Source organism: Lonchura striata, chromosome Z (assembly GCF_050655825.1).
Source record: "Lonchura striata isolate lonStrDom1 chromosome Z, ASM5065582v1, whole genome shotgun sequence".
Taxonomy (NCBI): domain Eukaryota; kingdom Metazoa; phylum Chordata; class Aves; order Passeriformes; family Estrildidae; genus Lonchura; species Lonchura striata.
In genome coordinates this window covers 85,009,890-85,036,346 of record NC_140740.1, presented here as the reverse complement: position 1 = coordinate 85,036,346, position 26,457 = coordinate 85,009,890, and the positions used below count along the sequence as shown (strand labels likewise).

At 39.7% G+C, this 26,457-nt stretch overlaps 1 protein-coding gene across 12 annotated transcripts in view; it reads right to left on the bottom strand.

Annotated features, from left to right (window-relative positions):
• Positions 1–491: 491 nt before the first annotated feature.
• KATNAL2 (katanin catalytic subunit A1 like 2) overlaps positions 492–26,457 on the bottom strand; it is a 28,829-nt gene continuing 2,863 nt past the window's right edge. For 2 of the 12 annotated variants that reach the window (XM_085567379.1, XM_085567377.1), the window contains exons 2-16: positions 22,271–22,341; positions 21,708–21,874; positions 19,756–19,798; positions 19,231–19,354; positions 18,117–18,227; positions 17,525–17,623; positions 16,704–16,781; positions 13,544–13,642; positions 12,920–12,983; positions 11,590–11,708; positions 9,443–9,534; positions 7,822–7,932; positions 2,251–2,413; positions 1,243–1,345; positions 492–911 (exon numbers count right to left, since the gene is read on the bottom strand). In XM_085567379.1, coding sequence (XP_085423505.1) covers positions 772–911; positions 1,243–1,345; positions 2,251–2,413; positions 7,822–7,932; positions 9,443–9,534; positions 11,590–11,708; positions 12,920–12,983; positions 13,544–13,642; positions 16,704–16,781; positions 17,525–17,623; positions 18,117–18,227; positions 19,231–19,354; positions 19,756–19,798; positions 21,708–21,874; positions 22,271–22,335 — 1,578 coding nt within the window. In that variant the 5' untranslated portion in view covers positions 22,336–22,341 and the 3' untranslated portion in view covers positions 492–771. The remainder of the gene's footprint in view (positions 912–1,242; positions 1,346–2,250; positions 2,414–7,821; positions 7,933–9,442; positions 9,535–11,589; positions 11,709–12,919; positions 12,984–13,543; positions 13,643–16,703; positions 16,782–17,524; positions 17,624–18,116; positions 18,228–19,230; positions 19,355–19,755; positions 19,799–21,707; positions 21,875–22,270; positions 22,342–26,457) is intronic. The other 10 variants (XM_085567378.1, XM_077790032.2, XM_077790033.2 and 7 more) reach the window with 10 other exon arrangements.

Sequence of the window (26,457 nt, the reverse complement as noted above, 5' to 3'; positions counted from 1 at the left end):
TCTGGGATGGCCCTGCTGGAGCAGGGAGGTGGGGTCAGATGTGACCCTCTCTGGTCCCTTCTAACCTGACCCATCCTGGGGTTCTGCAATTCTGCTTTATGGCTGGCTGCAAACCAGCACTGGGTAGCCACCAACACAGTTTCTAGTTAATTATTGTAAATCTGCTGGTTTGCTGCAGTTTTTCTTTAATTTCTTGCCTTTTTCACCTTGGCAATACCCCAACAATAACACACTTCAAGGCTTTGAACTCAGCTGAAAATAGTCACAAACTAGCCAAATTTACATGCCCTGCTAAGGTCCTGAATTTCACTGAAAATGCCTACTTTGTGTTTTATTAAGAAGGGTGCAGGTCTCTGCTAAGAAAGCTACACTGACTGGAATGCTCTACAGAGTGTCAGAAATGGAGGGTTTCGCTAATTGTCTATCTGCTTTTAAACTTTGCTCCAATTTTACACAAAATCTGTCATGAATAAAAACTGAGAATCAATCAATCAATCTTTTAAGTCTTTATACATAAAATTAAGGCTGGAGGCTTTGTTGCATAGGATTGCACCATCACATTAATTCCAATAAGAACTTTTTTGAATAAAGAATAACCACCAACCCTTCACCCTCCCCTGCATTTTGAAAGTAATGATTTCCCTCTGACACTTGTCACCGCATTTTGTTCCTTGAATTAACAGCATTTCCTTCCACATCACCATTTGATCCTTTGGAGGCCACTTCAGATGGCAAATGGCTTGGAAGGTTTTGATTTTTGGGGCTGTCATGTCAGACAGACTCAAAATCCCTCTGCCAAGCCATGTACTTCTGGCTTAGATTCTTTGCTGATGGCTTGGTGTGGGTGATCACATCCAGGAAATCAGCTGTTGTGATTGTGTCCAGCTGGATCATGGCCAAGTTACTGTTACCTAAAGAAAAGAGAATTGAATAAATCCTGTTACTATTACCAAAATATACTATTTTATGTCCATGCTTAGTCCAACAGTTAATGCAGGAAAACAACAGACTAAATATAGTGAGGTAAATTAAAAATTATATTTATACTGACAGCACAAATAATGACAGCTTTAAAAGAAGCCCTGATTTTTTGAAATTTAACAGGGTTTGGAACTGTAGATTTTAAAACTTTCCCTGGCAGGTATCAGAGCTCCACCTGCTGGAGTTAGAATCTTCATCCCAAGAGTTAGAGCAGAAAATCAGCATTTCCCAAGCCAGATTCTCTGCTCAGAGCTAAAGTACCTGGCTGATGATTTTCAAGAGCATCGAAAATTTTCCTCACTGGTCTCATGGCTGCCTCCTTGCACACGAGCTTTATGTCTGAGCCAGAGTATCCATTTGTTTCCTGTGAGGGGATCAGAACAATAAATTACAATTCACGAATCAGACAAAAATGGAATTTGCAGGCATATATATTGTTTATGTATTTATATAAATATTCGTGAAGTCTATTGCTGTCTGAAATACACATTTATATACACACAGAAATCTAAATTTTTTTTGTACTGTCCCCTCAAAATTATGTAGCTTGTTATTTTTTGAATGCCCACAATACCTCATAGGACCAAGAAAAATACTGGGCATTTTCTTACTAAATGCCAATTTTCTGTAGGTGAAATAAAACCCACCTTTCTGAGTCTATCCTCAGCTTTCCAGTAAATAAAGTAAATGTATTCCCTTATGAACCTGGTACTGAGCAGCATTGTCTCTGTAAACAGATGTAAGAATCTCAACTGGGTAAAGTGAAATATTTAAGGGCTGGGACCTTGAGCAACCTGGGCTAATTGAAGGTGTTCCTGCTTACAGCTGGAAGTTGGAACAAGATTCTCTTTGACTTCCCTTGTAACCCAAACCATTCTAGGATTCTCTTTCCAAAGAATCCAGGACATGGCAAAGGGCTACAGGAAGGAATCTGGGGTACCTAGTGAATCTCTTCGATGCCAAATGCTCTTTTCTGCCGCAGCAGTGGAGTTGTGACAAACCCTCCCTACACAATTAACTGTTCATTACCCTGATGAATTGGAAGTGCTCCCAGCCTGGCGAGAGCAGTGATGAAATCTGCTGTTGCTGGATGTCTCCCTGTATTTAAGGCTGAAAAGCTGGCCCAGCAGAGAGGACCAGCACACACCGTTTTGCAGGCAGAGCTTCGTGAAGGCAGCTGGAGCCTCAGGGGAGCTGAGGCGCCCAGCCCAGGCGCTATCCCAGCTCTCATCACTGCCCTGGCCCAGGAGCAGCTGCAGCCCTGCCCACCTGGCTCAGCAGGCTGTAATCCAGATCCGTCCTCAGCTTCAGCCTGCCGCTGTTGCTCAGGGGGGGCAGCCAGTGCTGGATCATCACCCGCCGTGCCTCCTCACTCGGCAGGTCCACCAGGATCCTCTTCTCCAGGCGCCGCAGCATGGCAGAGTCCAGCTCCCTGCAAGCACAGGAGGACAGGAGCATCTCAGCGCGTCTCACAGTGGAGACGTGGCTTTGACAGCAAGACCCTCACCTGTAGCTGTGCCAAAAAAAAAAAAAGGGATGAATTATCCAAATTATCCACTCTATTCCTGTTCAGTGACATGTTACTTGTGACAGCAATGCTAAAAGTAACAATCATAAGTGGCAATTTCCATCCTTCGCCCTGGTACTCATCAGCATCAATGTCTCATCACCAACAACCTCTCCCTTTCCCCCCTTTGCTATTAAGAAGTCACTACAAATTGCCTGTCTGGAGCACTCTCAGGACTAATTAATTGCTAGTTAGTAAGGGATGCTCAGGAGGTATAAAATCCAGACTGAAGGTCTTGGATGTGAGGCCATGTATTATGGCAGAACAGGACACCAAACTGAGACTCCTCCTGCAAAATTATAAATACTTGTTTGTATTATTTATATTTTGTTTAACTGTTTGTGGTTTTTAATTTATATTTTTATTATTGTAAATAAACATCCACAAAAATCATTATCCACATGAAAAATATCATGTGCAGGATGAACATGCTGGATAAATGTGTCAGTGAGCCAAAACCTCTGATTCTGTCAATGTCAACACTGGTTATGATCTTTTGTCCAACAAAGATAAGGAAAAGGTCCTGTACCAATCTTTCTCTACTAGCCTCATTCAGGCACAGACTCCTTATTCCAGTTTAAAATATTATTTAGTCCTTATACCTGTCAAGAAAATCTTGTCCAGGGGAAACCCACTTCAAATTTTTTTGTGCAGGCAGAAGAACAGAAGCCCTAAGCATCATTTCCACATGTGCTGGCTGAGCAAAAGGAACCAGCTGCTGGAGGGTTGTACCTGCAACCTAGGACTGCAGATGCACTTAAATAAACCTGCACCTATCGCCAGTTCCCTGGGTGAAGTATTTTTCCCAGCAAAGTCAATATTAAAGCAACAAATTGAGTTTCTTGTTTCCTTCTGAAAGGAAATTCCCTTTTAGTTCAAAGGGAGCTCACCAACTCAAGATGGATTTGTAGCCCAACACCAGAGCTGATTTCTGTCACCTTTGGTGACTTGTCCTTATTTTATTTTAATATCAAATGTTTCTATGGCATAGCACATGATTAAAAAACCCAAACATGGGCTCCCAAATCCCCACAGAGGTGCCTGCCAGACCTTAGCATGCCTGGCTGGCAGCTCTGCCGGAATAGAAGTGTCCCTCTCCCCACAATATCTTGGTTTGGGAGACCTTGTTCCACATCCAAACAATGAACACAAAAATCAGAAAACTAGGAGCCCAGAGGACAACAGGAATTCACTCAGATCCACCCCTATGTTTGTAATCAAGGCCTCAGAAATAAATACCAGAATTTGTTAATCAACAGCTGTTGCAATATTGGTATTATTATTGTTATTTCTATATTGATACTATTATTTTTAGGCTGCTTCAGGTGTTGTCCAATGTTCAGAGCAATGCCTCTCGCAGAGGGTCCCACCCAGCACAAAGAACCATGCTAGTCCCATCTTCCGAATGTATTTTTCAGCTCAGCTTCTTAAAATTGCCTTACATGACTGGAAATAATTACTCTGACTGATAACCCTTTGCTGTTATTTACGTGTATTAATACCCACATTAACATCATCTGTGTAAAGAGGCCAAAAGTTCTCAGGGTTTTAGAGGTGCCCAGACAGGTACTCTAAAAAGCCTCTGCAGGTGAAGGACAATCACAGCCAGCCTCTGCAAATAGCCTGCAAATCCTCCAAATGACATTTTCCATCACTCCTTCTGCTTCAGGCCCCCCAAGAATACAGTTTCATGACCCCTTAGCCATGTTTTATAAGTAAATCTCTAGCAGAAGTCTCTCTGCTCTGCCCAGAGGAGCTCTGCCACAGCTGCTCTGTGGCTGTCCCATCTCCAAAGTGTTCAAAACCAGGGTGCTTGAACAACCTGGTCCAATGAAAGGTGTCCCTTCCCATGGCAGGAGAGTGGAACTAGATATGCTCTACAGTGCCTGCCAACCCAAACCACTCTGTGATTCTGTGATTCTATTATTCTGTTCATCCAGAAGGTTATACTGACCCATTGGCTGAAGAGGGAAATAAAGAAACAATGTTTTTGTTATCTCGCGTGTTTAGGTTGTTGCTGAACTGTTTTGTCAGTGATCAAATGCAAGGTTAAGTGACATTAACCAGAGCAGAATACAAAGCACTGAGCCAACCTAAATATTCTCTGAAACAACAGCCAATGGAAGTACTGAGATGCTCATGAAAGGGTAAACAAAGCTCTACAGATCCATAAGATGGATGGCTTTTTGCAATTAACATTAGGAGGCATCATAGATTCACAAAAAGGATTGGGTTGGAAGGTAAGAATCTATCGGAGTGCACCACAACTTCACCCATCCTGAGGGTAAGGGTGAGGAAAAAACAGCACTGGAATGCAAACTGAATTAAATGTGCTGATACATTAGGAAACATTCACTACATTATTAGGATCTCTTTATTCCTTCACTAACCAGGCTCTTAATTACATTCAATCATTTCAACAAGTAATTTGTTAATAGAAACGCCTTGCAGATGAGCAGCAGAAAGCAGGGCTGGGCAGCAAGCACAGGCTGAAGAGGAAGATCAATAGCTGCAGTGCAGCTTAGGACAGTGTAAAGAGCTTTGTTTAGGCTTCTTTTCATTCTTCTAAAAGCAGCTTGGTACTAAGTTTTTTTTTCCCTGATCAATAAATATCCATGTTAAATAAATCTCTTTAAATCCAGCTTAACAACAAATGTTTGCAAGAGCACAGGGCCGTGCTGTGAAGCCACAACTTAGGTAGCAGTAGGTATTTTGAAAATTTTTAATGAAATATTCCTGTGGAGATGAAGTCTAGGTCTGACAGTAGGGCTAAATGTCACCTAATATTCATAAAAATAATCTGTAAATATTTAGTTAGGATCCTAAAAGAGGTTTAAAACCTGAAGACCTCTCTGGAGGCAGATAATCCCGAATTCCTCGAGGCTGGAGAACCCCAGTGACGTGAAAGCTCAGGCTTTCATCAGGCTTTCCATCCCCCTCAAACACCTTTCTAAGCATTTGCCCAGCCCCTTCTTAAAACATTTTCTATGTGGTAGGCACATTTCCACCAGACAAGAGAAAAAGTCCAAAAGGAAATTCTACAGTCTCAGGTATAAAACTTTCAAAACTGAACACTCCAGCTGACACTCTTGTTCCAACACAGACTGCTTTCTTTCAGGGCAGGTCCCTCAAAACAGAAACCTTGTAGTTTTGTCTCAACCTTAAACAAAGGCTGTCATTTTGGATGTTTCAAGGAAGCAATTTTGCAGAAATCAGAACTTCAGTACTACAAAATGATCAAAAATCAAATATGTAAAATACTTAAAACTGAATTCCGTGTATTTTACACAACTTCCCAAAAATCTTATTGATTGTGTAAGGCAGATACAGGGTAACAAAACACATTCAAAAATCTCTCTGCATGGATAATTATCTCACAGGATAATTTAAGAGACACAGATGCAATGCACTGCTCAGAGCTTCTTCTGAAAGGGCAACAATGCTGCAATAATGTAAATATTTATAGTGTACTACTAACAAAGAGACAAAAGTAGTAATACTGTATTAATTCACTTTCAAACTTAACTGTTTACACAGAGAGCAGTTATTTTTTCAGCATTTTCTTACACAATTGGAACACAAATCAAATTCAGCTCAGTTCCTTTTATGTAGATACTGTAACAAAATGGGGTGGATTTTGCACTGATTTAAATGCATGAGTTTGTCCATGACATAAATCCCTGAAACCAACACATAGACTTTGCTATTATGGCTATAAAAAAAAGCCCCATTGTGGCTCTATAGTCACACTTTTGGGCTAGTATAGGGACCAGCCTAACTTAGTACAACTACTTCTATGCAACTTCTATTTAGGTATTCACACAGCCATGCCTTCATTTAAAGAGCGTGAAAACCCTAGACAAGACAAGCTAGGCTTACCTGCCATATGGAACTGATAGAATTAAACAACAGGAGTTTTTACTCAAGACTTGAGGCTTAAAGATAATATTTTCAATCTGCCTATTCCCTGCACCTTTTCAGCCAGGCCTGACAAAAAGGGGATCAGCTCACAAGGGGAATAAATATTACCACAGACTTTGTGAGAGGATATTTGGTGATATGCACAACCAAAATGTGCATTTTTATGTTCAAAATAATATATGCTCTAGGACTTTAGACTTATCATAAGTACTTAAAAGGAAGCAGCTGTGATTACACAGCCAGTGACATTCAGACTCACGACACTCCCAACAGTCTGCTGATCACAACCCAGAGCTCTCCAGTCACAAAGAGAGACTTTTCCAACATTTGTCCTCATGGCAACTTTGTAAAAGTCAGCCAAAAATCACTCATCTTGAAAAGCAGTCCATAAATGAAGCCTGTGGCTTTGTAGGCACACAGCCCTCTCTGGCTCCCAGCTGGTTTTAGGTGCCCTGCTCTGTGTCTGTCACACTGGAGAGCTGAGCAAGTGTCATCTCACTAAACAAAGCACCTTTAAGTCAAATTTCAAGTTTTGCCTCTTGAAATGCTGCTGAACTGCTGCTCACACAAGATCATTCCAGGAACACCTCCCACTGGGCTCCAACAAAGGACTCCCAGACCATGGCTTGAAGTTCCCTGGACACAGGACTGCTGTTTTCTCCTGTTCTGACCCAAGCCTGTGCTCTTCTCCATGTGAGAGGGGAATAGACCCACTTTGGTCCATGTGCCTTTAGGGACAAGGGTATCCAGAAAGATCTCAGTGCTGTGAGGATCAGCAGCTGCTCTCCTGAGCACCCACAGTTCTTACATTACAAATGTTACCTCCCTTCCTTATCCTCTCCAACTTGTCTTGTTCCCAATACACATCCTGTCCTGCTTGATGAAATTTCACAGTTCCAATATTAAACTGTTTTTTTTTCTATACTAAATTGTGTTGAAGAAACTAGAGAATTTTGTCCCTCAACTTTTCAAAGTCACATTTGATACTAATAAAATCCAACATTCCTATTTATGGAGTATCCTTCTAAGTGCCAGATGTTTTAAGCACCTTACAGTTCCAGGCTGAAAACCCTTCTTAGCTTAAACATAGTAAATAACTTGCCCATAAAGTCAAATACTCCATTTTAAATATTAGCAGCTGGTACGACCAGCATATGTTGACTTTATTATGGATTATTCTCATGTGACACAAATAGCAAGAATTGAAGAGTTTAAAAGTAAAAGCTCCAAATTAATCTTTAAATGCTTTAACCAAATATCAAGGCTTTTTCTGCAGAAGTCTAAATAAAATCTTTATCTGTGCTTAGAAGCTCATGAAAATGTATTCAAAATGTACTCTCTGGATCTCTTACCATGGCAGATTGGAAGCTGCTAAAACAAATACAAGATCATCAGATCGGGCCAAGCCATCCATCTGCACCAGTAATTCTGTTTTCATCCGCCGACTTCCTTCATGTTCACCACTACCAAGATTCAGAGAAATATTTGCTCAGTGCATTAATCATCTTTATTTATACAGTGTCATTCACAGCAACTGAGCCCTTGTCACAGTTTTGCCCCAGTACAAAGCATGATTAAGCTCCATTAGCTAACATCTAAGCATTAAAGTCAGGCTTTCTAATAATTACTTAAATGGACTCTTTTCAGTGCATTAAAGTGAGGAGAATTCACTATAACGGAATCCAAAGAAAATATTTATCTGTTTTTTTCTTCATGTTAATCTCCATGCAAGACCAACATTTACTGCAAAATAGCTAGGGCTTCAATTGATTGACTGGTTGATTGATCTATAGCAGGGAATTTTTATAATGTGATAGTTGCGATTAAATAACTGGTGCACCTACCTCTTCAGGATACCATTTTTCTGTGAGTGAATGTGAAGTGGCTACAAGAAGATAAAACTACTACTGAATTCAACATTTTGCAAAATGTTCTATCAAAATAAAACAGAAAAATACACTATACTGATATGAATTAAGAAAGGGGCAGAGACCACACAGAAAGGATCCTTCTTAAAAAAGGGAGAACTTAAGCAAAGTACTAAGAACTCTGGCCCCAATACAGGTAATTTTTTTTGCAGAAAACCAGCTGGAACTCTTGGTTCCAGATGTGAAGCTCTTGGAAACTCCTGGATCAAGCCCAGGGAAAACAGCAGGACCTTAGATGGCAAGGGCTGCAGTTCAGATTTAATGACTTATTCCTGCAAAAGCATCCAAACATCAATGCCAAGTCAGTAATTAATAAGTACATGTAAAAGTAAGTACAGCATCTAGGATAAAAGTCCTTATTAGACTATATAACCCAGTGATGTTAATGAGAGCTTTTAAATGTACTAATGAAGGACAAATTTGGCTCATAATTTGCATCTATTAAGTGAGAATGACTACAAGTAGCAGCTTTACAATAGGGCATATTCTATTTACAAATAGTAAGCAAACAATACAGACATATGATATAATACATATAAAGTGATCATGTAATTCACTGTACATAAAATCCCCTGTAATGGGTTCCTAATGGTTGTAATAATATTTTTATATTTGTCTGGCTTCTTTCCCATCCCTAACCTTTTTAAATGTGTTTTTTAACTATAAACTGTCTTGAATATTGGATTCAAGTAACAACACAATCCCAATCCTGCAACAGGAAGTCCTGAGAATGCCACCAAAATCTGTCACTAATGAAAACACCATTCCACTGTGTACACTCCCTATTACTCTGCTATGCCTATGTTCACAGTGTCACAAAATAATGCTTCTTACTTTCCTCTAACTACAGCAGGTATGCTGTTTCCCTCACCACTGCCCTTTATTTCTATTTCAAATCCCTTTAAAGTACAGCACAACTGGTTATAAAGCCCTGCACCTCCTTCCCCCTTGCTGCCCCTTGCTAATTCTCACAGAAGCTGTCAGCTGTGACTGGCACAACCATGGAACCTCTCTCTTTTAATCCCAAAATGGTCCCACCAGTTACCCAGGAACAGTGCCTCTTTGACTCATAACTGACTCCAGCTCATCCAGGAAAATTGTGGAAGGAGCATGGTACCGGGCGAGCTCAAACAACACCTGTCAGAGAGAAGAGTAAATGTGAAGGAGAAACTAACACAAGAAGGTACTAAAGTGAACTGGCAAAGAAGATAAATTAACAGCACCCACATCCCAAGGGATATCTGCTAGAAAAAAGCTCTGGGCAAGCTGAGGGTTCCTGAATCCTCTCAAAATCTGAGAGGTTTTATAAAGGAGATATAAAGAACATAGCCTTGTAATCCTGTCTTTATGTGTAAATCTTTCTGTCTAAATCCTATCAGAGTACCCTGAGAATAATGGGATAGAAGAAAATGATCCATCAGAGGATTCTGGGAACTCCTAAATTGTTACTGAGATTAAACATGTGCCTTTTGTTGTTGTTCCATTTGTACTTTTTTTTTTAAAATAAGGATTTGAGGAAAAAAAATGCAGGTCAGCTAAAGCATAATGAAAGAAAATGCACTGATTCTTTTGATAAGAATCAAGCACTCATTTTTTTTTTTCCTGATCAAAACAAACATAAATTGCTTGAACAATCACAATTTTAAAAATGGACTGAAAGCTGAAACAAAAAATGTGGATCTGCTCTTTGGAGAACGAAGTTTCATCTAATTTTCCATAAACATGGAGAGGCCTGTGTTAGGAGTAAGAAATCACTGTCAGTTCTTCTTGAGTAAAGTGGTTTTGGAGTTTTTAGATAAGTATCACTATTAATATATATTAGTCCAGCACTTTTAAATCTGAACACTTGAAAAAAATAATATTTTAAAAGATACATATTATTTTCATCACTTTGAGCATGAAAAGCAGGGTTTAAGTCATTTGCCCAGAGCAACAAGTAGACCATGACCAGTATAAAATTTTACTAGAAATATAATATATAAAAACATAAAATCACAGAAATACAGTGAGCAAAATACTGAGCAAAATAGGATGAGAGGATATGCCTCTAAATGACCACAAACCCCTGTATACTTCCCTTTCACCAGCAACATGGGATTTTAGGATAAAAATTCACAAAATACTTTTCTTAGAGCTCTCCTGAGCCACAATCTTACTTCATTTTTGATTCTGCCATAAGTTTAATTTAGGGAAAAATGCCACAAATATCAATGCATGTGCTATAGCATGTTCACAAAAGCCTTCTCTATCATGGTAGCAGAAACCAGATTGTCCCCACATACTCCTGGCAGAAGAGAAAATTCCAGGAAGCTGTTGAGACAGATGTTAAGAGAATCAGTAAGATAGAAGAATGTCAGAAGAAAAATATGCAATTTTATAGGACATAGGAGGCAGGACGAGTGAGTGTGCTGCAGCCATTGCCCACACTTCAAGAGAGACAAACAATGCCATTTGCAGAGAACAGATTGCTGTGGTTATTGGTTTCCAAGAGCTCTGCATTTACCTGAAGTGCAGGCCAAGAGATGAGGGTAAGGCAGGTTAAGGGCTTGTGGGTTTCCACTGAGCTGGTGGATGTTATGGAGAGATTCAGATGGGCAAGGATGCTATACCTGAATCCCTGACTTTTTTTGTACCACAGCTGAACCATGCAGACTCTTTGCTAGTTTATACACAAGAATGCATTTATCCATTTGCCAGCAAATTACCTTCCTTGAAACAACATTACATCTGCATTTGACTGGAAGACCTTTCTGACAAGGGAGTTCTTTGCCCATTTTGCCATGAAGAACAATTAGGAATTTGGGAATCTAGATTACATTTTGCACAGTGCCTAGGGGCCAACCCTTGCAAAATGGATGTGAAGTGCTCTGAAGAGCACTAAGCACACACTGGTTTGGAACTCTGATTGACTTCTGATCAGGCAGTCAATGATCTTTGCTGCCTTCAGAACATCTGCTCCATCTTACATTACAGAACTGAAGTCTCACAGCAAGAATGCATTACAAGATTTCTGCAGAAGTTATGTTATTCCTGCTTTCAGAAGTAGGTATAATCGAAGTCATGTTTTGTCTAAATCAGGAAAGACTATGAGTATCAGAGGAACACTTGTTTCCAGTTCTGTGCTGAACCCAAGTTCTTCAAGGGGGAGTGTGATATTTGTTAAAGCATAATGAATGGGAAAGGAATTCTTACCCGGACAAGTTTTTCTGAATCACCCCTCCATTTGCTGACAATGGTGGATGCTGATATGTTGAAAAAGGTTGTATTGCATTCTGTGGCAACAGCCTTAGCAAGCAAAGTTTTTCCAGTACCTACAAACAACAGTGTTTGAGAAATTCACTCTCCAAAGAAATAAAATGTGAATGTTTGAATAAAATCCTACTACAAGTCAGGTAAAACCAATAAAAAACTCATAGAATGGTTTGGGTTGAAAGGGACCTTTAAATGCCATAGAGACCAACACCCTGCAATGACCAGACACATCTTCCACTGTCCCAGGGTGCTCCAAGCCTCATCCAGCCTGGCCTGGGACACTCCCAGGGATCCAGGGGCAGCCACAGCTGCTCTGGGCACCCTGTGCCAGGGCCTGCCCACCCTCCCAGCCAGCAATTCCCAATTCCCAATCTCCCATCTGTGCCTGCCCTCTGGCAGTGGGAGCCATTCCCTGTGTGCTGTCCCTGCCTGCCTTGTCCCCAGTCCCTGTGCAGCTCTCCTGGAGCCCCTTGAGGCCCTGGCAGGGGCTCTGAGCTCTCCCTGGAGCTTCTCTTGTGCAGGGGAACAGCCCCAGCTCTGCCAGGCTGGCTCCAGAGCAGGAGGCTTCAGCCCTCAGAACATTCTGTGTCCCTTTCAGGATTGTTTGGAGAAACTCAGGTAATACACAACTGCAAATGCAGATTCTCCGAATCCTGATGTAGTGCATGCTGAAATGGTAAGATGCCTTCTGTGGCAGAACACCCAAACATTCACAGGAACAAAGGGATTTCATTGCAGAGAGATGCTCTGCAACCTGACTCAGCTGGTTCTTGTGCCCTCTGCCCCCTTCCAGCCACATCCTGGTGTCAAAGAGGGGCAATGAGAGCAGGGAAGCTGCACTAACAAGGAAAACACCCAGCTAGAAGAAGGCAAAGCTTCCACCCCATTCCCAAAATAATCCTGAAAAGCAGAAGGAAGGACATTTTTCAGTATGGAGGTAAGTCCATGGCAGATTTATTAACATATCATAGGATCACGCCAAACTTGATTAAAATGGTCCAAGCTGAGTAAAAACAGAGATCTGAGACTTCATTCCCTGAATTGCTAGTGAAAGTGCTGTCTCTGGAAGATTTGGGTATAAAAACAGCCAAGGCTCACAAGGAAGGCCAGGTTTGAGTGTCAGAGATGAACAAAACCATCCAACATTCTCTTCTTTTAATTTATGTACAGAGCATGTTCTTTCTTAACAATCTGATCTAATTACCATTGATGATTTATCCATAGGACAAAACAAGACAAACACAAAGATGTGGCAAAAAGCTCTCCATACCTGGCGGTCCATAGAGCAATAATCCTTTCCAAGGGGACAGAATGCCAGTAAACAGTTCTGGATACTGTAGGAAAGTAATTCAGATATTTAAAATATATAATCTGAAACAAACTTCAAGGGATTGTAGTCCTTACTTTCACTGCTCCTAGCACATTCAAGAAACATAAGAAATTTGAAGAGAGGCATAAAACCACACCAAAACAATGTGACATGTATGATCTGAGTACTGAGAAAAATGCTGTTTTAAATGCAATTTATTATTTGAAATCTGATTCCAGTGTTTGTTTCTTTTTTTCAAGTGCAGTAGATGTGACATTCTCTTTTGTAAGTCATTTTTCATGGAATTAATATAGGTGAAATCCAGCACTTCTTACAATGCCAAAGGTGCCAAAGAATTGAACCTTTTACAATATTAATACTGAAAGGTAATTTTCCTGTAGAAGAATGCAGGTGCCATTTCAGATAGAACAGGAATAGTTCTGGCATTAAACAGGAACACCAACAGCTCTAACACAAATGGCCTACAAAATCACAGAAATACTGAGAACCCTAAATCACTGTAATTGTAAGGAAACAAGCTAACAAGCCCAACACTGGTTTTGCCAAAGCTATTTAGCACCTTACCTTTATGGGGTAAACAACTGCTTCCTTGACCAGCCTTTTAGCTGCATCCAGTCCTATAATATCATCCCACTTCACATTCGGCTTATGGAGATAAATGTCCTGCAACACACATCACATCTTGTTAGCAAAACTCCTTCTGCAGTCGGGTAATGACTCTGGCAAAGTAAAAGGATTGACTCAGGGATAAAATAGTGGTGCTGTTAAGTGATACAGGCTGTATTATTTAACCCTAGGTACCAAGGACCTCCCAGGAGGGAAGCATCCACAGTAATTACTTCCCCTCCAGGCCCGGGTTTCCCTAATGTAATCCTAGCAAATGTAGATGCTGAGCAGATCTTCTTCAGGTCTATTTTCTGTTAGTTTGGTGATACAAAGGTTTATCAACCCTAATATTTTGTCTTTACTCCTACAAGTATTGGATGTTTAAAAAAAGAAGTAATCATAGTGATACATTGGTTCAAGTTGACACCCATCAATGGACTTCAGTAATTCAAATTACATCTGAATCTTTCAGCTGAAACACCTTTTGACACTCATTCTTCAGTGAATTTTTCTTCCCTCTTTTAAACATGCTTATTTTATAGTCACAAGTTCCACAGCTCACTCATGTCCAATGTAAATATATTTTGTTCTTTTTTTAAACTCGATGCTCAGTAACTTTATGCTTGCACCTATTACTTATGTTATTACCTATTATAATGTCAATAAATATTACTTATGTTATTTCTTGTGTTGTAAGTACAGTGAAGAATTTCTATTTACTCCACTGTGTGCAAGATTTTATATGCTGCAAGAAAAGCTGTGAGAAACTGCAACAGGAAGAAATTTTTCCCCTACGAGTCTATCAAAAGATAGATGGTAATTAGTCTATGCCCTGAAACACTCACTAAATTAATTTAATTTAATTCATCAAACTTTTCAAATCTTCTATGAATCTTTCAATTTGCCTTCATAATATTTTGTGGCTTTGTGTTCCAGGGGCTAATTGTTCTGCAAAAAAATATTGCATCCTCAGAACAAATACTCAGGATAAATTCTGCTTTCCAACAAAAATAGTCCACACAGACTGAAGAAAAATTATGTGGTTGTATCCAAGGGGAAAAGTTAATACAATTAGAAAAAATTATTTATATAAAGTAGATTACACTTTCCCTGTCTATTAACAGTGAATTAAGATGAATCAGATTTCTGCTATTAAGTAGAGACTTACATAACTGTTTCCAAATTAAATTAGATTGTGTTATGAAATAGATATAACATGCTATTTATTTGTATTGATTTATACAGTGTTGATTACCATAGCAACTAGGAACATACCATAATGGAGCACAATTCAAAAAACACACCATAACAAATGGAAAGCTATCTTTTATTGCTTTTTTTGGTAATGTAGCAGCAAGAACAACATTATTTTAAAGGTCTACCATAAATAAAAGACCAGACAGGAATTGAAACAAATGAGAATTTTCTTAATTTAAGGCTGGAAACTTCCTAAGACATTTCTTAAGTTCTACTAAACATCAAATACAAAACTTGCGGACCAAGAATTTTGGCCATACACAGATATAAAAATCTGTGCAAAAATCTTCCAGGCTTTTTAGAAAGATGATTACAAGCAGATTTATTCAAGCTGATACCACTCATTATATTTATATCCAGAAAGTCACAACACTACCAAACACTGTGGTAGTGAATTATTTTGGATGAATGACTCATCCAAAAGTGGTGGATGCTAAGCATTTTTGTGTGCTGCAGCCACGGATCCCCAGCAGACCAGGGCTTGTTCGTTGGGCTTTGCTTCAACCCAGGAGTGAAATAAAATGCTGCTGACAATGCTGTGGTTCCTTCCAGGGGTCATGCTGCCCAATCTGGAAGAATCCCCAAGTCTGCCCTGGGATATGGTGTATTATTGATGTTGCTCTGGCAGTGCTGGGATGAGGGCACTGCTTGCAGAGCCCACAGTTACAGCATCTCTCCACTGCACCACGTGAGAATGCACAGGGAGTGCAGATCGTGCAGGCTGCACAAAGCAAGGCACAGGACAAGTACTGGACCAGTGGCCCCTGGGCTGTCCCAGACAGGGTGTGACACAGCCCCAGGCAGTGCCCGTCCCTGTGCTGGCACTGCTGAGACACCTCCAGTGCTGGGGACAGCTCTGGCCCCTCAGGACGAGAGAGACACGGAGGGGCTGCAGCGTGTCCAGGGCAGGGAATGGAGCTGGGAAGGGGCTGAACCCCAGGAGCAGCTGAGGGAGCTGGGAAGGGGCTGAGCCTGGAGAAAAGGAGGCTCAGGGGGACCTTGTGGCTCTGCACAGCTCCTGACAGGAGGGGACAGCGGGGGGATCGGGCTCTGCTCCAGGAACAGGGACAGGAGGAGAGGGAACGGCCTCAGGCTGGGCCAGGGAAGGCTCAGGGTGGACATCAGAAGCAATTCCTTCATGGAAAGGTTTTTCAAGCCTTGGCACAGGCTGCCTAGGGCAGTGGTGGAATCCTCATCCCTGGGGTTTAAAAGTGATATTTATGTGGCATCTGGGGACATGGGTTAGTGGTGGCCTTGGCAGTGCTGTCAGAATGGTTTGACCTGATGACCTGAGATGGCTTTTCCAACATAAATGATTCTCTGATTCTAAACCATGCAGGAATACCATAGTTTAATAGTAATTTTGGTAGATGCTATCTAGTAGATACATTCAGAATTCAGATATTGCTGTGATACTGGCACACCATCCACACTGACTACAGCCCTATGCCTGGAATGGAAACTTCACCTGAAGGTGGAATCAAGGCTTTTCCCACTGCCTGATCACAGCTAGATAAAACACTAGATAATAGTTGGTTTTAGCTAATATATTTAGATCTCTCCACTGAAGTATTGCACTTTCTTTTGTAGCAAAGAGGAATGCCGTGACAGTCTGCACAACATGATTAAATTACCTGTTCCCCATTAGAAAGAAATGGACTTAATTATTTCCACTCATTGTACATCAGAAAGAAACATCATTACATGTAAAGAAATTACTTGTTGGGGAGCTATGTGGAGGGAAAATAATCTGCAAATTCAAGAATGAGCACTATCAGTGACAGTAAAAAGACAAATAGCATTCCCAGATGACAAAGATAACTAACATCTCTCTACAACTGACATGAAGATCTGTTCTTACTTTGCTTACAACCACTGCAAGTTCTCTCATCTCACCAGTCATGCCAGTAAAAGCACTAAGAGGTTTCAATAATCGTTCCTAAAAGAGAAAAACATAAGCTCCTGTCAGACTGCAAGTATTTTTATTTTTTATTATGTATATTTTTAAAAACTGATGCATCATAGTAATATCAACTGTTAAAGTTGCAGAAATATGTGTAATAATACAAATTTTAAAGTAAACCATATTTGCAGTGTCATGTTTTCCTCTGACAGAATCTAACCCTAATCAACATTAAAATAAGCAGCTTTCTTATTGCATTTATAGTCCTAAATATGCCGTACATAGATTAAAAGGAATGAAAAATATAACCATAGGTTCCTGTTTTGCAACATTTTCTTTTTGGATAGTTTCTTCCAGTCTAGGCAGACAAGCACCATGCAAGCTGGATGCACTATATAAGTTCTGGCTTGTGTCTGGAGTGTTTACAGAAACCTTATCTCAACCATCAAAATTCTGTCGTCTCAGCTGAGGCAAATGCTAGAGACTGAAAGGAACCAGGATTTCACCCCCAGAACTTCAGCAGGTGTCTGCAATTTTTTTTCATCTTAAGGCCTCATTTTTATTTGTTGCCTGCTTTCATGTAAACATAAACAACTGTCATTAAATTACACCACTATCAAGTATGGCTGTCCCTTCAAGGAGGAAGTACACCTCTCAGAAATCCAAGGCCTTTTTTAGCACTTGGGAACAAAAACAAGCTTGTTGCAGTATTTTGTTTTGTTCCTGGTTGTGCAAAACTTAATTTTTTCTGTTCACGGAAATATGAACACAACACTTACTGATGGATCTGGATCACAATTAAGGCTATTCAAGGGAATTCCATCTGGTGACACTCTGACAGCATCCTGAATCATCTTGCGGAAGTCAATTATTTGGCCCTAAAGGAGAAAAAAATGTTGCTGTAGACACAATGGTAACACTACTCTTAAAAATACACTGGACTAAATTTTGCTTGCAATTACAACAGTGTGTTTCCTTTCTGCATATACAGTCCTAATTATGGCAAAAATTTATCCCAAAAACCATGGTAGCAATAGGGATAGAACTCAGTCAATTCAATAACAGAACTGCAGAGCCTTTCATTACCTCATTCAGGAATTCAAAACTTACCTTCAGTCATAGTTATTTATTACCAGGCTTTAAAAAAAGAAATATTCCTCTCTGAGTATGTCTGAAATAGTATTTAATGCAAAAAGTCCCTCCTATGCAAAGGAGGTACTTTTAATATAAAATTATAAAACTGATTCTTCAGCTGACTATACAGAAACATTTTTATATAAAAATAGACTAAAAACCCTTCCATTTGATATTTTTGAAAACCTCTGTGATTTTTTTTTCTCCACATAGGTATTTTTCTGAGAAACCACATACCAGGTTTCCACCAACCTTTCCTGGGTGAGAACTGTCTCCTCCAGTTTTGCTGATTCCTGAGATGTTTAAGCCAAAATCAGATTGATCCAGAGCATCTGCACCATCACTATCCTAAAGAAAAATGCCTTTTAAAACAGACGTGTTGCCAACTAAATCAATTGAAGGTATTACATTATATGTATCATTCCCTCTCTTCACACAGGCCCCGATGAAGTTCCAAGAGAAATACTGATCATTTAAACATCACTGTAGATTCAACTGGACTTCACCTGACTGGTGACAGCAGTGAAAGCCAAGGCTCTGGAGCTCAGCAGTGAAGTTATTCCATGTACTGAGCACAAAACTGCATTTTACATAAGAAGCAACTCTTATGAAGAGTGGAAATGACAGGTCAAGTAAAAGGCACAGCATGTCAACTCAGAAATAAGGAGCTATTCTAGGAGCTATTTTAGTAACTTCACAGCAATTATTGCTGTAAAATCCAAAAGGCAAAGTTCTGGGGTATTTTTAGGGGTAGCAATAGGTCAGAGAAGAGTTCCTCTTGATGCAGAAATATAGCCAGGCCCTTAAAAAAAAAGGCTGCAATTGACACAGTGCTTGCCCACCAAATTCCTGATCCTGTCCACCCTCTGTAAAGGGATGATAATAATGTAGATTTCACAGCAATCTCAACAAAATGAGATTCTCAAACCTAAACATTACAGACCCAAAGTATTCCCCCAGTCTCAAACCACTTATGCACTGTGAAGATGCTTACAACTGATACTACTTCATTCTTTACTTGTTTGTTTTGTTTTCTGGCACTAAAGGATAAATATATTGGTATTCATGGAAAAAAACCTCTGATTGCTTTCAATCACAGTTTCAGTCAGAGTATAGGTTGGATTATATGCCTCCTTTTCCTCTAATTTTTGCCTGTGACTGCCCCCAAACTCATGGCCAGAATTTCTCTCAAAGTCCTGCACCTATAATCCTTCACTGACAAAATCAGTAAAACCCATTAGTTGCCCAATTATTAATTGTCTAAGTCCCACCCTCTTGTTGCTTACAGACTCCCCTAAAAAAATCCCATTAATTTCAACTGTACTGCTGCCAAGATAAAACATGTTTAAACCTGGGTGGGGCTCTCCTTGGTGGAGGATTTAGGTTCTGCTGTACACCCAGATGAAGTTTTTGATACTGATCGTTGCACTGTCTGTTGTTTGACCCTTGGTATATTCTGAGAGGAAGCTGCTGTCCTAGAAAAAAGAAAAAAAAATGCAAGACTTTCATTACCTTTTTTATTTTTTTCAAAATACCAGAAGACTAAAACCCAAAACTTTCAAATAAAGCTGTTTTAGGCTAACTTTGCTTCCACTGAAGTTATGGTGTTAATTTCAATCACAGTAGAGTTCAATGCTTACTTTTTTCAAACACCCCACCCCACCTTACCCACACTGCGGAAGCTCTGTAAATTGTCTACCTCTCCATTTGTCTAGTTTCCCCTGGCACATACAGAAAAAATGTACCACACAGTCAGGAGAATGGCTCTAGGCTTTGGTACTCCTCTGGTATCACAGCATTATTTTAACCATTGTGTATGTTTGCTTTTACTAGGAAAATTTTCTGCCCAGAAAAACACCCCACACATATATCTCACCTTCTTGCTCTTCCTCCACTTCTCAGCTGTTGTTTATTTTCTGCTGAGGCAAAATTAATATTAAAATAGAAAATAATTAAAGATATAAAAGAGGGCAATTTGAACAATTTTTTCTCTTTAAAAATATTTTTAAGCACATGATAATGACCTTGGAAATAATAATGCATAAACAGGAACAGCATGATTATAAGCACTGCAAGCTTGCAAAAAACAAACGGAAAACAAACTGGTGTTGGTGAGAATGTTTTTGCTTCAAACTTTTTACATTTTAGCTCATTCAGTCTTTGGTTTCTCTACTTTCATTTTAAGACCAGTATCATGTTCACAGTAAAACAGACACCACCAAAAATTAGATTAAGTACAATAATTTAATATATCACACAGAATGCTTATTTAATGCTAATAACTTTTTCATTGCTGAATTGGGAAATATTAATTTGCCTTACTCCTCTGAAGAGGAATCAAGTTCAACATAACAAGACAGAATAAATGTCACATTGCAATAGGGGTTATCAAACTATATTATCTTTCGCATTTATATAATTTTAAACAATTTCCGTCAAAGGAGAGCTTTTTTTTTTCACAAAATGTCAAACTCACAAAGCCGAGATGTGAACTCATACAGCCTAGGGTTTGTATGCTACCAGCATGCCCCTGTTGGTGTTGCTCCAAAACACCTCTTTTCAGCGTTCTCAGTACAATGCTCTTCCACTCATGATTCTCACACACTTGCACAAAATAACCCTTCCCAAACAGCTCTTTCCCTGATGGAGCTTGGAAACATGTTGTGTTTAGGGGCAGCAGAGCCCATGGAGCAACCTGTACTCTTGTGGGTATATCTACAACTTCTCCAACTGGAATTCAGCATGGAAATGACCAACCTTTTATTGTAGGACTCACCAAGAGTGCTGCAAAGAATTCAACAAGAAGGAGCACCACACCCAGGATTTTATTTAGATATCCAAGTCTGGCAACAGGCACAATTTAGGGCATGGTGAAAACTACACGCAGTGCAGGAGAAGAAGTTGCTTATGCTTTAGGGAAAAAGGATGATGCCTCCCTACCAGCACAGTCACAAATCTGGTCGTAGGTAATAGCAGACTGCTTCATGCCTGAGAAGCTTTACTGACCAAAAAATGCATAATGAGAGCTTTTAAGTGTCCAAGAGTGGCTTTTTGCAAATTCCTTTTTACTTAGTCTTGCCTACTGCTCAGTTTGACTACAATGGGAAAATATGCTTTATAATATATTTTCACTCTTGTCTCATAACAAATACTTTTTGTTTTGTCCTGCGGGGCTTTTCTTCTTCTTTGTAACACCACAAATCATAGGTATTAGATGTACTTGCCTTTTTCAAGCAAATAATTACTCTTTAAGCTGGAAAACATCTCTAAGACCATTCTGTCCAATCACTTCCCCATCCCTGCAGTGGCCACGACTGACCCACATCCCCTAGTGCCACATCCACATGTGTTTTGAACCCTTTCAGGGATATTGCTCCACCACTTCCTTGAGCAGCCTGTGCCAGGGTTTGACAACCCTTCCCATGAAGAAATTTTTCCTAATGCGTAATCCAAACCTAGATCCTTCAAGCTCTTATTCTCATACAGTTGTTATTACAGCTTCTCCAAGTTATATTTTGTGAAGAAAGTGGATAAATATATCTTTGCCATAATGCTTTGTGGTTAGCTGACATTTTCTGGTACCAAAGCAGATTTCAAAAGACAGAAAAATTCCACCTTCCAGTTCCTTCATATAAGGAAAGAAAGGAAAACAGAAGGGCTCAAAACTGTCTCTCAGTTCTGGTGCCTTGTGTGCTAGAACTTCAGATCTGTAACTGTAAGGGTTGGAATATTAAATGCTGACATACATGACATACATGAGCATAGCAAGGAAATACACATTTTAGACTTTGGAAACAACAGCTTTCTTTTTGGAACAGAGCCACATACCAGTGTCCAGGACTTTTTTGGTAATTTTAGGATACTTTTGAAATTTTACAAAATAGTAGCTTTCATATTCCATCAAAATTGTCTCAAGATCAATGTTGTCACAAACTTCAAAGCCACGTAAACCTAATTTTGTCTCTTGTTCCAAAGCATTTGCAGCATCAACATATCTGGCAATTTAAAAACAAAACAAACAAAGATCAAAAAACTGAGAGTCATTATCTTACTCTGATTTCTGAGAGAAGAAGCAAACAATAGCACTAGTAAACAAATGTTATCTTTAACCTGTCCAAAGTCCTATTTTTATAGAAGTATAAACTCTATTTTAATAAGCTTTTTTGGTTGATCTAAAATATTTTTAAATTATATAGGGAATTTTTATTTCAGAAACTGAAACAATTTAGCAAAGCAAACTGTGAGGATACCTCATGGTAGTTTACCACTTCCTCACATCAACCCAAAGGCCCACACTGTCCACTCAGCCAACAGAGGACAGGAAGATGCAGTAAACAGGTCAGGTGCACACAATCCCACAAGGGTAGAGCACTATTATTTAGAAAACATACCCTTCCTCCATTAAATAATGCAAAATTAGAATGAGGAGATTTTTCCGACGAGCTTCTGTTCGCATCTCCTCCTGTGAATTAAGACAGAACTCTAGATCAAATGTAATATTCTTTTTATTGCTGTTAACAACATCTAAATGTAGCCTCTGGAAACAAACAAATTAACACAACAGCATGTAAGAACTGTAAAACAACTCACTGTTAATAAAAACAAGGAAAGTGGTTTTCAATCTAATTTTTCTTACACATTATCAGCACTACTGGATGGGTAGAAACATTTTGCTAGAGAAGAGGAAATTACTTTCGGGTTGGACAAATAACTTCTCTTACTATGGTTATGGCTGCCACTGCTGTGAATTTCAGGGCAGGACTCTTGCAGACCTCAATGCTTCAGGGACTGTGCAAGGAAACCTTGTGCACCATCCTGTCTCTGTCCTTCCCTTGTAACCAGAAACCTGTCCTCTAAGTGCCTGGAGAGGGGGGGTGGTGAGCAGGTCTGGGGTCTGCATGACTCTGCTACAAAAACCAGCTGTAACCCTTGCTGACACCTCCCATTTCACAGGCCTTGATGTATAAAGACAATGAATGAAACACAGACACTGGAAAAAATAGTGGATTGGAGTAACACAAAACTTGCATGATTTTCACACAAGACTGACCAAAATCAGGACTCAACATGAAAAAATTCAATATGGAGTCAGTCCCATGGATGTCTTGGTACAGACTGGAAATCCCAAAGTCATTTATAAATGGTTCAGCAACAAAAACAAAGCATCATAAAACATCCTTTTCTTCATTCAGTGAAGCATCATCTGAGAGAATATCAGATGCAATACCAAGGAGAAGGCAGAGTGAAAACAGAGTCATGCAAGATGATAGAATAAAGCCTTACTCTGATGAAACATGCCATTTATGCTCAGTGTCAGCACAAAACTTCCGAGATTTTTGGGTCATAACAGAAGGTTCTACAATGAAAGCTGTAGAAATCAGCACATTGCCTTTGGTCTGCTTCACTGGGACTTGAAACTGTGACCACGGGGAAAGTAGATATGGCCAAACACACATTTAGGTAAATGAATGACTCCCCTTCTCTTTTAGGTTGGGAGGCATTGAGAGTGGTACATGATCCTCATGTGTCCCCTCCAACTTGAGGTATTGTGTCTTTCCTATGATTCTGTGATTGCTTGTGAGGATCCAGTGTGAACAGGAAAGAGTGTCACTTAATGGATGGGCAAAGAGCAACGATTTCTGTTGACTGCACAGCACACACACCCCTGATCACACTGCACAGTAGAGCTACACAGGCTCCCACTTCCATCCCCAGTTTCCCTCCTTTCTATCCCAACAGAGCAGCATCCTCATCCACCCCCAAGGAAAAGCCCAGCCCAAGTGTCACCCGCTGCCTGCAGGTGACAAATGCAGATTTCTGTCCTCTTCATACTGCAGACAGAGCCCCACCACCTGTAGCAAGGACTTGGGCTGCTCTCTGCCTGTGCCTGGAACACAAAGATGCCAAGGAACTACTACTGACCAAGGCTGATGTTTTTAACCCCCACAAGATGTGCAAAATAAATATACATACATAACGACCATTGCTCTATTCTTTCTGGTCTCTTGGAAGACAGAGCAACCATAGCAGACTTCTGATAGTAGAGGATAACTTATTCCAGAAATCAAAGGTGTTTTTTGGGTGGTACAAAACGAATTTACCTCTTTACACACCATTCATTTGCTAGGTTAGACCTCCCTCTGCTCTGTACACAGCACCGGGTATCACGTGGCATTCCACAGCTAATTTCAACACTTGAGATAGCATCATCAGCTGTTTTATTTTAAAATAAAATGTGCCAGCTTGTGAAATGTACTGGGTAGAACAAGGAAAAAGTATCCCAGTCCAGCAGGTATTTCCTGGGACGTTTGCTTCAGTCGTGGGGCCATCTAGTGTCACGACTAAGGAAGAGCTGGCGTTTGCTCTACTTTTCCTGCAAATTCAAAATGTATTGGCATTTCACATATTGCAAATAAGAATCGTAGAATGTTCATTCTGGTTTAAAATGAAGACTAAAAGTGGCTAGGGAAAAAATCATAACCCTCTTCTACCTTTACTACCTTTGATACCCTCTTGAGAAAATGTTTCCAAAAGGAAGTTACAATACCACTACAGTGGTGGTACAAAGATAATTTTTCTGAACGATTTTGGGGAGAAAGGAGTGCTGTGTAAATATTTTCTAGATTGGTAACTCTTGAATGAAGCAGACTGGTTCCTGGGAGGTGCTGCAACAAGAAATTAACTAATTCTGAGAATTGCCATGAGCAAAGAGAGAAAACACCCACTCTGAAATGAAAGAGTCTTTCCCTTATTAATCTTTTGATATGCTGGTGCTTGGAAAACAGATTTTGAATTGTTGTCCTTTTACCATTTCTCCTGGATGACCTGAAACTTCTGAAACACATTTGGAGATGAAAGAAGCAAGCTGGAGTCATCAGTTGCTGAGAATCCCACCTGTACATCCTTTGACATGCAACTGCTCCTGAAGGCTTATGTTGAGAAAGATTAACTGTTGTGTTTGCTAATGTATCAAAGGGCAAGGTTACAGATACCTCTGAATATTTAAAACACAGTATGCAAACACGGTGGCTGCCACAGAAGACAAACACATCAAGTGTTTCATGTAATAAACATGGATATTCTGACAAGAGAGGAATTGCTTCTGCTTGATGGACTGACAGAGTTCATGATCGATGGTTGGAACTTTCCTCAAAAAGAATTTGTGTTCTAGCATGTCATCTGCTGCTGTTCATCTCCTTTTGTTACTTCTGCTATCCCTAAAGCATTTTAAGTTCTAGTATAAATAGTGATACAGTGTTTGGCAGCATCTCAATTTAAGTACAGACTTGCTTTGGGGGTAGGATAACATTGTGTCTACGTGAGAGCCACCTACTTCAACCTTGATATAGCAATGTTCTGGTTGTGCTGACCAAACAGAAGGAAAAACAAACCTTTGGACCCCAAAAGAGCTCCATCTAAAAATGAGAATAGAGTTTAGATTGAGAGGGTAATTCTGTCTTTAACCTTTGTTAAGAAGAATGCAAACAGCAATGGCTGATTTTGAGAAGTCAGAGGTGTCCAAACAAATTTAACCAATCTGTTAATCACTTGATCAACTGGCAATGTTTATTAGGTTGGACCTGAGAAACAGAACCAAGGTATGTCTGGTAGCTCAGTTCTGCGAGTGTTCTTCATCATGCAACTGTTACCAAGTCACAAATCTGATGAACCTGTAGCACACGGATCATTGCCTGACCAGCCCCACCAATCCCTTTCCTGCATTTCATCATTATTTTAGCTATTATTTTAACAGATTATTATTTCACTGTTATTTTAGCACACACTCTTTCCACGAGGCAGACGAGCCTCTGTCTGTGTCAGTGCCACCAGCAGCTTTATCTGTCCCCTTAAAAGAGCTCTGTGCCAGCCCTGGTCTGCTGTCCTGAGCTCCAGTTTGTCCTCTAGGACTGACCCACTGCACTTATGTCCAAAAAAAAGCTGCCTGCCACAGTCCAGGCAGATATTAACACAGCCCAGGGCTTCTGCTGTGCTTAGAGAAAAAATGACAAATCTAACATAACATTAAAAAATCAGGAGTTCTTACAAGTGCAAAGTTACTTAAAATTCAGTTTAGCTTTATAGTGATCTAGCCTTCCTGTTTAATTAGTATTTAGAATTGCATGTTGTTTATAGCCACTGGTATTTCAATAGATGTTTAAATGTTTAAAGTTTAATAAGCTTCCATTCGTAAAAGAACAGAAAACATATGTAATTAAATTTTCAATTACTATAGGGGATTCTGGGGTCCATGAAATTAATAAAACCTTAAGGCACTTAAATGTGATCTTGTTTTAAAACCTAAATAGTTGAGCATTTAACTAATTAGCTTCAACACTTAGTGTTATTTTCTTTATTTCTAGCTTAACAAAAGAGTTGCACATATTCCTTTCTTTGAGTCATTTTGAATTAAACTCTAATAGAGTTGTGCATCTTTAGGTGCAATTGTTTGTTTAGTCATTTCCATACCTTTCACTGGAATGCATTTACATTCTAAATCACCCAAGTCTCTTGTGCAATTTCCTGAAATTAATGAACCTACTAAAAGATTAATTTAACTCAGTAACATTTCATTATCATT